This window comes from Chiroxiphia lanceolata, chromosome 30, assembly GCF_009829145.1.
Source record: "Chiroxiphia lanceolata isolate bChiLan1 chromosome 30, bChiLan1.pri, whole genome shotgun sequence".
NCBI classification, from domain to species: domain Eukaryota; kingdom Metazoa; phylum Chordata; class Aves; order Passeriformes; family Pipridae; genus Chiroxiphia; species Chiroxiphia lanceolata.
Window position 1 is genome coordinate 2,334,673 of NC_045666.1, and position 12,282 is coordinate 2,346,954.

General features: G+C 67.4%; 2 protein-coding genes across 3 annotated transcripts; one reads left to right on the forward strand and one right to left on the reverse strand.

Annotated features, from left to right (window-relative positions):
• Positions 1-9: 9 nt before the first annotated feature.
• Positions 10-2,008, reverse strand: DNAJC22 (DnaJ heat shock protein family (Hsp40) member C22). Of its 2 annotated transcripts, XM_032713504.1 has the most exons (3): positions 1,965-2,008; positions 873-1,689; positions 10-399 (listed from the first exon to the last, which is right to left on the reverse strand). In XM_032713504.1, the coding sequence occupies exons 2-3, from the start codon at positions 1,620-1,622 to the stop codon at positions 211-213; spliced, it is 939 nt and encodes a 312-aa protein (XP_032569395.1). In that variant the 5' UTR covers positions 1,623-1,689; positions 1,965-2,008; the 3' UTR covers positions 10-210. The 2 variants fall into 2 exon arrangements, with proteins under 2 accessions (XP_032569395.1, XP_032569394.1); XM_032713503.1 differs by lacking the exon at positions 1,965-2,008 and having other exon boundaries at positions 873-1,958.
• A 6,987-nt stretch (positions 2,009-8,995) lies between these two features.
• On the forward strand, positions 8,996-11,789 carry C1QL4 (complement C1q like 4). The gene is made up of 2 exons (XM_032713546.1): positions 8,996-9,502; positions 11,261-11,789. Exons 1-2 carry the CDS (start codon positions 9,005-9,007, stop codon positions 11,438-11,440), a joined length of 678 nt encoding a protein of 225 aa, XP_032569437.1. The 5' UTR covers positions 8,996-9,004; the 3' UTR covers positions 11,441-11,789.
• The last annotated feature ends 493 nt before the right edge of the window (positions 11,790-12,282 follow it).

Below are 12,282 nucleotides of genomic sequence, written 5' to 3' on the forward strand. Positions count from 1 at the left end.
GACAACCAATCAGATTCCTGAATCTTTTGATCACGCCCATAATGGGCGGGGCGAATGGCGCCGAACGTGGACGGAAACTGGCGGAAATGCCCGAATGGGGGGGGGTCGCTGGAGGGAGGGGGTCCGGGATCGGGAGATGGCGGGTTCGAGTCCCTGCCTCGACACAACGAGGGACGGCCGGGGTGAGGGGACAGAGGAGTGTCGTGTTTGTCACAGTGTCACCCCCCCCGCCGCCCGCCGCGGCCCCGCCAGCTCTTCGTAGGCCTCCTGCAGCTCGATGAAGCGCCGCTCGGCCTCCCGCGCGCGGTGCCGGTTGTGGTCGGGGTGCCAGAGCTTGACGAGCTCCCGGTAGCTCCGCTGAACGTCCTCGGCCGAGCAGCCCCCGCGGAGCCCCAGGACCTGCGGGAGGCACAGGGCAGGGGAGCCCAAAGCGGGGGTGTGGCCCCCGGAGTGTGGAGCGGCCGAACCACTTGGACCCCCCATCCCAGCTTCCCCCACCCATGGAACCCCCGTCCCAGCCTCTCGTATGTCGCAGCCCCCCATCCCAGCATCCCCAACCCCACAGACCCGCATCCCACCCCCTCCACCCCACAGACCCCCATCGCAGCCCCTCCTACCCCACAGACCCCCATCGCAGCCCCTCCTACCCCACGGACCCCCAGCACATCATCCCCTGCCCCATGGACCCCCCAGCAGAGCATCCCCCACCCCACAGCCCCCACAGCCCCCCATCCCAACATCCCCCGCCCCAAAGACCCCCCAACAGAGTATCCCCTGTCCCATGGACGCCACGGACCCCCCAACCCACCATCCCCCTCCACCCTGACCCCCCAGCCCCCCACCCCTCTCGTCCCCCCCCGTGTCTCCCTCACCTCCAGCGCCCGCCGCCTCCTCTCGTTCGCTCCGCTCCCCGCGCCCCCCCGACCCCCCTCGGGGGCCCCCCCGACGACCCCCAGCCCCTCGAGCAGCGCCCACCCCGCGCGGAGGGGCAGGACCCCCACCCTGAGGGGCAGCGTCAGGACGGTGCCCGCGACCCCCAGGGCCCTGCTGACCCCCCCCCAGGCCAGGGGGGCCCCGAAAGCCGCGACCCCCAGCCCCAGGTGGCACAGCCGGGCCGACAGCGGGGGCGGGGGGTCCCGGGGGGGTTCGAACCGGCGGTGCCACGCGGCCACCGCGGTGGTCGCCAGGCTGGTGGGCAACAGCCCGCCCTGGAAAAGGAGGGAGGAGAGGAAGGCGGCGACCAGGACGCGGGGGCGGTTGGTTCCTTGGTCGCCCACCGAGGCCACCAGCAGCACCCCCAGCGCCACGGCCAGCGGGGGGGGCACCCAGGGGACCCCCAGCGCGGCCACCAGCCCGAAATACGCCCCCACCAGCAGCTGCCCCGCCACGCGTGGGGGGCTAAGGGTGGGCACGGCCCCACTTTGGGGGGGCCGGGGGGGGCCGTTGGCGGTCGCCACCCAGCCCGGGAGGTGCCACAGGTCCCAGAGCCACCCAGCACCGAAGCCCCCCAGGGTGAGGATCCAGAGCAGGGCGTGGCGGTCGCGGCCCAGGTACAGGTGGTGCAGCCCCAGGAGCCCCCCGAGCGCCCACAGCCCCAGGGCCACCACGAGGCTCTTGGCCATGGGGGGGGGGGGGGGGCTCGGGGGGTCGGTCCTGGGGGTCCCTGGCGCAGCCCCGGCGTCTGGTGAGCTGTGAGTAGGGGGTGAGGGTCAGGGACCCCCGGTCATGCCGGTGTCCCCCCCCATGTCAGGGACCTTCAGGGAGCTGCTGGTGCACCTGGGACCCCCTGAGCCCATCCCGGACCCTCCGAGCCCACCCAGGACACCCTGAGCCCACCCAGCACCCTGTGAGCCCACCCGGGACCCCCTGAACCCACCCGGGACCCTGTGAGGCCCCCCCGGTCCCACTGACCCACCCCGAGCCCCCCAGCCCCCCGTGAACCCCCCCGGGCCCCCCCGCCCCACCTGTCCCTGCGCTGCTGTCACCACGTCACCCCCAGACTTTGCCCCGGGCAAAGGGCACCGTGGGGGGGGCACCGCACGGGGGGGGACTTGCAGGAGCCTGGAGCCCCCCCAGACCTCCACAGCCCCAGATTCCCTTCCCGAAGCCCCCCCCTCTCACCACCCCCCCGAATCCCCTCTCAGGGGCGTCCAGGGGGGCTGCCACCCCCCCCCCCGAATCGCTACTGCCCTGAGGTTTGGGGGTCTATCACCTCCTCTCGCCGCTGCCTGAATGGGGACCCCCAGACCCCCCGGTTTGGGGGGTTTTGGGTGTGCGTCGTCCCCCCACCGCTGCTGCCCTGAGGTTTGGGGGTCCATCACACCCCCTTTGTTGTTGCCCTGGGCCTGGGTGGGCCCCAGGCCCCTGGTTTTTGGGGGCCCAGCCCACCCCCACTGCTGCCCGAACGAGCCTCCCCAGCCCCCCCCCCATTTTTTGGGGGTACCTCCCCCCTGCTCTCTGCTGTCCCCCCGGTTTCGGCAGAGCTGGAGCTCCCCCCGGTGCCCCCCCTTTGCCGTGGCCGGGGGGCCGCTGTAGCCCCCCCGTCTCGCTGCCGTCAGGGCTGACGGGCCCCCCCCGCTGCCCACCCGCGCCTCGCTGCCTCCCTGACAGCGGCTCCCGCGGGACCCCCGCCCACGCTCCGCTGCCCCCCGGCCCCGACAGCCCCAAACAGGGGGGTCCAGCCCCCCCCCGCGGCCCATTTTGGGGGGTCCAGCCCCCGCCAGCACCATTGGGGGGGGTCACCGCAGCCTGGGCAGCCCCCAGACCTCTCAGTGTTCCCCCCCCCCTCGGTGCGGGGGGGTCTCTCTGACATCCCGATCGATCCCTTTAAATATCTGGATTTAAAAATGTCAAATTTGCCTCGAGTCGATGGGGAGGAGGGGGGCTGAACCCCCCCCGGCGGCCTCAACTGCTCTCGGAGCCCTCCGGCACCCCTGGGGGGTGCAGAGGAGCCCTGGGGGGGTCTTGGGGCGCTGGGCGGGGTTAAGGGGGTCCCCAACCCCTCCCTCCCCAGCACCGTTTTGGGTGTAATTGATGCCATTGATCGACCACGGCCACCGACGGGGGGGCATCGATTTGGGGGAAGTTTGCTGGGAATTGGAGCATCTGTCACCGCCCGGGCACGGGGGGACACCGGGGACACGGGGGGGGCACGGGGGGGGCACGGCACGGGGAACACGGTGGGAGATAGGGGAGGACATGGAGGGGACATGCGGGGGACATGTGGGGACACGACACGAGGGGACATGTGACCCCCAACCCACACAGACACACACATCTGTGTGCTCTCACACACATCACACACATGTGCACACACACATGTGCACACACACATGTGCACACACACATGTGCACACACACACACACATGTACACACACACTCACGTGTCACACACACTCACACGTGTCACACACACACACGTGCACACACACACACATGTGCACACACACACTCACACGTGTCACACACCCCAGTGTGCTGTCACACACATGTGCACACACACACACTCACACATGTCACACACCCCAGTGTGCTGTCACACACATGTGCACACACACACACACACACGTGTCACACACCCCAGTGTGCTGTCACACACATGCTCTCACACACTCACACGTGTCACACACACACACACACACGTGTAAACGCCCATCCCCGTTCCCGTCCCCTCCCGCCCCCTCCCTGGTGCCCCCCCGGCCCGGGGGTCCCCGCGGGCTCGTCCATCACCGCCAGCGCCGCGGGCCCGGAATTGGGGGAATTTTGCCTGGATTAGGCGCGAGGCGCATTAATCCATTAGAAATGTCAGCGCGCGGCCCCGCTAATTGTCTCATTTAAATGTCTATTTGTCAGCGCCCGGCTCAGGTGGGCATGAGGCGCATCGCAATGAGCCCCCCCGGCCCCCCCGGCCCGGCGGGGAGGGGGCAGTGAGGACGGAGATGGGGGTCCGGCGGCCCCCCCCACTGCCGGGCTGGGTTTGTGCTCCGACATCTCCTGAATCCCTGATAAATGTCGCTTGTCCAGAGAATCGAACCCGGCCCGGCCTGTCCGTCCATCTCCTGCCGGGGGGGCGGACAAGGGGGGGCACGAAATCCCCCCGCCCCGGGGATCCCCCCGCAGCCCCTTCCCCCGGGACGGGCAGCAGCCGGGCCTGGGACCCCACGGCTCGTGGGAGCAAAATGGGGGGGTCGTGGTGGGGCGGGGGCTCGGCACCATCCCGGGGGGCACAGGGGGAGTTCGGGGGGTGGATGAGACCCGCCAGCACCGCTGTGGGGCGGGGGCTCAGCACCATCCTGGGGGGCATACGGGGAGTTTGGGGTGCAGATAAGACACCCCCCACAGCACCACTCAGCCCTGGGGCGATTCGGCTGCTCCAGGGTGGGACCCCCACCCCACCCCACCCCACCCCATCCCATCCCACTCCATCCCACCCCACCCCATCCCACCCCATCCCATCCCATCCCATCCCATCCCCGAGCCCTTCACTGCCCGGGGGGGGCCTGGCACAGCACCCTGACCCCCCCCGGCCCTAATAAAGAGCAGTCGCTAATGGGCTGGGGTGGAGGTGGGGGGGGGAGGGCTGAGGATGCCCGGGGGGTGCCAGGGCGGGGGCATTGACGGTTGGGGGGGTGGTGAGGGCTGGGGGTGGCAGGGGGGTGCCAGGGCAGGGAAGGGGGCTGAAGTGAGGGCTAGGGGAGCACACTGGGGTGCGGGTGGCAGCGGGGACTCCCCAGCGCTGTGACTCGCCCCCCCGGCCCCTCGACAGCTCCAGGACCACCCCCCCGTGTGTGTGTGTGTGTGTGTCCCCGCCGCTGGTTCATTGTGGCCTCAAGGACAATTTTCCTCCAATTCGGGCCGTTTGTCCCCGACCCGCCTCGGGCCCCCCCGTGGCCGCCCCCATCCCATCCATATCCATTCGCACGGGGGTCCCCTCGACCCGTCCCCCCCGGGGACAGCGGGGTGACACCCCCGGGCACTGGGGACGCTTCAGCACCGTGTACTGGGCGGCACTGGGCGGCACTGGACGCGCCCCCCCCGAGCCGGGGGGTCCTGGGGGGCCGCGGAGGCAGCTGGTGACCGTGGGGTTGTGTCAGAGCGGCGGGGGGGGGACAGGGGGGGCCGGCGGGGACACGGGGACGTGGTGTCATGAATTTATTCATGTGCTGCGGCCAAATCCGGCCCCGCCGGCCCCCCCCGCTCAGCCTCCCCGGCTCAGCCCCCCGCAGCCTGGGGGGGGGCTGGGTCCGTGTCCTCATCCGGGGGGGGTCCGGGGCGGGTCCTGGGCCCTGTCTGGGCTCAGCAGGATGGGGAAACTGAGGCAGGGATATGAGGGACCCCAAAGGTGGGGCTGAGCCCCCCAAGCCTAGTTTTACCAGCTGCAGACTCAGTCCAGGAGGGATTCAGGCAGGATCTGATCGTGACTGAGCCCCCCCAAACCCAGTGTAACCAGCTCCAGGCTCAGCCCAGGGGGGGATTTAGGCAGGATTTGGCCGTGAACTCCCCACCCCTCCACCTCCTCCGCTGCCCCCCAGCATCGCCTCCTCCGTCAGGACCCCCGGGGACCCCCAATGTCCTCTCGTGTCCCCGTCACCTCCCAGCCCTGCTAATTAGCGCCCGGGCTTCCCCTCGCCGCCGTCTTAATTAATTCGCTGTTGCTGCTCATTAAGCTCAGCCCGCGCGGGGGTCGGGGCTCCGCCGTGTCCCCGGGGCGGGGGGGACACACGGGGTGGCATCGACGCCCCCAGACCCTCCCCTCTGGCCCCCCCGGCGCCGTAATTTGTTGCACAAACACGGCGGTGTCGGGGCCGCATCGATCGCGGGCAGCGCGGCCGTAAATCCGCGGCCGATCCGCGGCCGATGATGGATCGCGGGGATCGGAGGGATCCGAGACCTTTGGAAGCGCCGGGAGAGGGAGAACGGACCCGATAAATCACCCACGGGAGGGGGGGCAGGGGGAGCGGAGCCCACCCGTGTGACTCCTGAGTGGGGATGGACACGGATGTGCTGGGGATGGATGTGGAACGGACACAGGGATGTGGGATGGACACACAGACACATGGGATGGACACGGGTATGGGATGGACACAAGGATGTGGGATGGACACACAGACACATGGGATGGACACAAGGGTATGGGATGGACACAAGGATGCAAGATGGGCACATGGATACATGGGATGGACATAAACACGCAGGGATGTGGGATGGACACAGGGATGTGGGATGGACAGAGGGATGTGGGATGGACACAAACACAGATGGAATGGATATAGAGGGAATGGACACACGGAACACATGGACACAGAGCACACACATGCACACACAAACGCAGCAGGCTCACACTCACACATGCACTGAGCATGAACACACACAGAACACGCACACATGCACAGCACACACACACAGAGCACACACACACACATGGACAGCACACACACAGAGCACACACGCACACAGAGCACACACCACACACAGAGCACACACACACACACACATGCACAGCACATACACACACACACACACATGCACAGCACACACACACAGAGCACAGACACAGAGCACACACAGAGCACACACACATGCACAGCACACGCACACACACACACAGAGCACACACACACACACAGAGCACAACAGAGTACACACACATGCACAGCACACACACACATGCACAGCACACACACAGAGCACACACATAGACACAGAGAGCACACACAGAGCACACACAGAGCACACACACACACACAGAGCACACACAGAGTACACACACATGCACAGTACACACACACATGCACAGCACACACACAGAGCACACACAGAGCACACACACAGACACAGAGAGCACACAGAGAGCACACAGAGCACACACACACACACAGAGCACACACACACACACACACACACACAGAGCACACACAGAGCACACACACACACAGAGCACACAGCCCCACACACCTGCACACACACCTCCACACCCCCCCAGCTTCTGTCCGTGGGGGTCCCACTGTGACACCGCACAGACACACATGGACCCCCCCAGGACCCAGCCTCCCCCCAGCTTCATGCAGGGGACCCACCATTCAACCCCCCCATCCCACCCCTCCATCCCACCTCCCCAGTCTGTCCCTTCTGGGGGCCCCTTGGTGGCGGGGGGGGCCCTGAGGCCCCCAGGACGGTGCTGGGGAGGGCCCGTGAGCCCCCCACTCTGACGCGGAGCTCCCCACGCGTTTGGACCTCAAAGGGACCCAAAAAAACTGCCCCGCGGCCGCCTGCGTGGGGCTGACCCCCACTGGGGGAGGGTCCCTGTGCATGGGGGGGGGTGTCCCTGTTCCCCCTGTGCACCCCCCCCGGCATCCCCCCTTCCCCGCTCTCCCCCGCCCAGGACTGTGCACACTCACCCCCCCCTTGCACACTCACCCTCCTGCGGGTCCCCCCCGCCCCTGGCCGCCTCCCCGCCCCCGCCGTGCCCGGAGCCGTCGAGCGGGGCGGGCGGAGCGGGGCCGTGCGGGGCGGGCGCGGTGCGGGCGGCGGCACCGGCGGCAGGTACCGGAGAGGGGGGGATTGGTGTGGGGGGGTGGTGTTCCACCGAGGGCCCGGGGCCGCGGGTCCCCCAAGAGGGGCGCGGGGGGGTCCCAGAGAACCGCCCCGGGTGGTGCTGCCCAGCCGCTCCCGGGGCAAGGGGGTCCCGCTCCCGGGGTCCCGCTCCCGGGGGTCTCATTCGCGAGGGTCTCATTCCCAGGGGTCCCGGTCCCGGGGGTCCCTCTCACGGACAACTTGGGGAGAAGTTGCCCCGCGCGCCGTGGCGAATCCTCCCCGGCTCTATTTCGGTTCCATCCTGGCTTCGGTCGCGGGTCCTTCCCGGCTCCATCCCGGCTCGTTCCCGGCTCGTTCCCGGCTCCGCTCCCGGGTCCTTCCCAGCTCCATCCCGGCTCCGGTTACATCACCAGCTCCAACACCGGCTCCGGTCCCGGCTGCTGCTGCAGAAGCTCCACTCTCCGCTCCCGGCTCCGCTCCCGGCTCCGCTCCGGTACCATCGTCGGCTCCGGCTTCATTCCCTTCAGCAGCTCCGGTCCCGGCTCCACCCGCAGCTCCGGCCCCGCTCCCGGTCCCAGCGTCGGGAACAGCCACAGCCCCGCTCCCGGTCCCATCTCCGGCTTCCCTCGCAGCTCCGCTCCCGGCTCCGTCCCCAGCCCCATTCCTAGTCCCATTCCTGCTCCCGATCCGTCCTCGGCCCCATCTCAGCTCTCGGTCTCATCCCCGCTCCTGATCCCATCCTCGGCCCCATCCCTGCCCTCAGTCCCATCCCTACCTCCACCCGCAGCTCCAGCCCCGGCCTCGGCTGCTGTCCCCATCCCCATCCCTGTCCCCATCCATATCCCTGTCCCCATCCATATCCCTGTCATCATCCATATCCTTGTTCCCATCTCCAGCCCCATCTGAGCCCCGTTTCTGTCCCCATCCCCATTCCTGTCCCCATCCCCATTCCTGTCCCCATTTCCAGCCCCGTTTCTGTCCCCATCCCTGCTGTTGTTCCCACTCCCATCCCCTCTCCCAACTCTGCCACCATCCCCATCCCTGTCCCCATCCTTGTCCCCATCCCTGTCCCCATTCCTGTCCCCAGCCCCATCTCCAGGCCCGTTTCTGTCCCCATTCCTGTCCCCATTCCTGCTGCTGTTCCTACTCCCATCCCCTCTCCCAACCCCACTGCCATCCCCATCCCTGTCCCCATCCCTGTCCCCATCCCTGTCCCCATCCCCGTCCCCATTCCTGTCCCCATTCCTGTCCCCATCCCTGTCCCCATCCCTGCCTCTATTCCCATCCCCAATCCCGCTCCCATCCCCTCTTCCCCCGCCCTCCCCGTGCCCTGATTGCCCCGGGGGCGTCCCCTGCGCGCCCCCCGCTATCGCCACCATCGCCCCCAAGGGCGAGCAGGACCTGCTGGCCGTGGCCGCGTCCCGGCTGCGGCGGCGGCGGCGGGTGGCCGGGGTGGCCGCGGGCGTGGCGATGGTGCTGGTGCTGTTGGTGGCCATCCCGCTGCTCGTGCACAGCTCCAAGGCGGCCGCGCACTACGAGATGCTGGGGAGCTGCCGCATGGTCTGCGACCCCTACCCCGAGCCGCCCCCCCCGGCCTCCCCGCAGCCCCCCCCGGGCCGCCGGGGCCGCGCCGGAGCGCGGGGACCTCCCGGCCCCCCCGGCCCGCGGGGGCCTCCGGGCGAGCCGGGCCGGCCGGGCCCGCCGGGACCCCCGGGGCCGGGACCCGGGGGGTACATCCCGTCCTTCTACAGCCCCAAAATCGCCTTCTACGCGGGGCTGCGGAAGCCCCACGAGGGCTACGAGGTGCTGCGGTTCGACGACGTGGTGACCAACGTGGGCAACTACTACGAGCCCTCCAGCGGCAAGTTCACGTGCCCCCTGCCCGGCATCTACTTCTTCACCTACCACGTCCTCATGCGCGGCGGGGACGGCACCAGCATGTGGGCAGACCTCATGAAAAACGGGCAGGTAACGCGGGGAGAGACCCCCGAGACCCCCGGGCCCCCCCCGCCTTCTGCCAGCCCCATGTCTCTCCGTATGCTCCCCCTCCATCCCGGTTTTCCCCATCCAGGTTTTCCCCATGCCGGTTTTCCCACCCAACTTGTGGTGCCTCGGTTTCCTTGTTTACACCCGTCCCGTTTTTTTGTTTACACCCATCCCGTATTTCCTGGTTTGGTTTTCCTTAATTTTAGCTCTCCCGGCCTGGTTCTCTCCCATTCCTGATTCCCCATCCCAGTTCTGCTCCCCTCCAAAATCCCCACATCCCATTTCCCCCATCCAATCCATGCTCTCCAGTTTCCATCCTCTCCCCCCAGAATTTCCATTCTCTCCCCCTCCATTCCCGATTCCCCACCCCCAGTACACTCTCCTCCAAATCCCCACATCCTGTTTCCCTCATCCAATTCCCATACACTCCCCCCATTCCCGATTCCCCATCCCTGGTTCCTCCCTCCCAAGTCCCCACATTCCATTTCCGCCGTGCAATCCCACCCCCAGTTCCTATCCTGCTTCCCCCCTCCCTGATTCCCCATCCCCAGTTCTGCTGCCCCTCAAATCCTCACGTCCCATTTTCTCCATCCAATTCTCCCCAATTCCCTCTTCCTCTCACTCCCAATTCCCCATCCCCAGTTCTTCCCTCCCCCAGATCCCACATTCTCCCATCCAATACCCCCCAGTTCCCATCTCGATTTTCTCCCACTGCTGATTCCCCATCTCCAGTTCCTCCCCACTTCCCACATCCCATTTCCACCATCCACTTCTCCTCCAATATCTATCCTTTTCCCCACATTCCCAATTCCCCATCCCAAGTTCCTCCCACCCCCAGAATCCTCATCCCATTTCCTCCATCCCATTTCTCTCATCTAATCCCACCCCAATTCCCATCTTCTTCCCCATTCCCAATTCCCCATCTCCAGTTCCTCCCTCCCAAGTCCCACATCCCATTTTCTCCATCCAACCCCCCCAGTTCCCACCCTTTCCCCCCCTCCATCTGCTCCCACCCTGTTCCCTTTCTGGTACCACGGGGGGGGTGACACCCCCCCCGTCCCCATCCCTCCCTCAGCCTTGGGGTCACAACCTCCCCATTCCTGGGAGTCCTGCCATGGGGGCCAGGGGGCCACAATCCCCTGGGAATGCTGGGCTTGGAACTTGTGGGACATGGGGGGAGCTGTAGGGGGTCACCGGAACACCCCCAGCACGGGGGGGGGGTCGGTGGGCTGTGCCCCCCGGCCACTCCCTTTGTTTGCTCCCGAATGGCCTCACCCCAGGACTCTTCCCATCCTTTTATTCCGGGAAAAACAAGGATCGATCCAAGGTGGTCGATGTCCCCCCAGGACCCCCCCCCCAAACCGAGCTGTCCCCGTGTCCCCCCGGGCATCCCTGGTCCGAGGAGGGGCTGCACAGGAGCCTGGGAGGGTCCCGTGCTCCTGGTCACCGTTCTTGGAGCCTGCCCTGGGTGGGGGGGTCTCCCTGTCACCCTGTGGGACCCCCAGGGTGCCCCTGTTATCCTGTGGGATTCCGGTGGTGCGGGAGGGGCTCTACCCAGGTGTTCCCAGGTGTCTCCAGGTGTCCCCCCGTCCCCCCCGGTTACACTTGTGGCCCGGGGGGACATCGGCTCTGCCTCATCCGGACACCGTGACCTTGAGCGCCCCGCGGGGGTCCCGAGCACCTCATCCCCCATTCCCTCGTGGATGGGGGGTGGTCCCTGACCCCCGTGCCCCCCCCAAGGTCCGTGCCAGCGCCATCGCGCAGGACGCGGACCAGAACTACGACTACGCGAGTAACAGCGTCATCCTGCACCTGGACGTGGGCGACGAGGTGTTCGTGAAGCTCGATGGGGGCAAAGTGCACGGGGGCAACACCAACAAGTACAGCACCTTCTCCGGCTTCATCATCTACCCCGACTGACCCTTCGGGACGGGGAGGGGGCTCGGGATGCTGGGACGGGGGTCCTGCCCCCCGCTGCTCTCCCCGCCCCACGACCCGCAGCCCTCGCTCATAAAACCCATAAAACTACCCCAAAACCACCCCAAAAATACCCCCAAGTCCAGCACCTTCTCCGGCTTCATCATCTACCCTGCCTGACCCCGCCTCGTGACGTGGGGAGGGGGCTCAGGGAGCTGGGGTGGGGTCATGCCGCCCCATCCCCTGCAGCGCCCACCTGTAAAAAGCATCATAACTCCCCGAAAATACCCCCAAACCGCCACCCCCCCCGCATGCCGCCACTCCCGAGGGGGGAAGGGGGTTCCAGTGTTGTCACCCCAGCCCTGGGATACCCCTGGGACACCCCCGGGCCCCGCGTGTGGTCTGTCCCCCCCCGCCCCAATAAAACGCTCTGGGTTTGGAGCTGCGGCTGCTGATTTGGAGAGGGGGAGGGAGTGTCTGGGGACAGAGGGGACACCTGGGGACACCTGGGGGAAGGGGGGGACCCCCAGGGGAGTCCAGGGGACACATGGGGACACCTGGAGACAGAGGGATACCTGGGGGCAGGGAGGACACCTGGAGACACCTGGAGGCAGAGGGGACACCTTGGGACACCTGGAGACAGAGGGGAACCCCAGGGGGGTCTGCGGGACACATGGGGACACCTGGGAACGCCCCTTTACGGTGACCACGCCCCATCACAATGACCACACCTCCTTTGCTGTGGCCACGCCCCTCACACCACTGACCCCTCCGTTCCCACCGCCCTGCCCTCTATGCGCGTGCGCACCCGTGCCTCGCTGTTGGCATAAAAACCACAGCTCCCG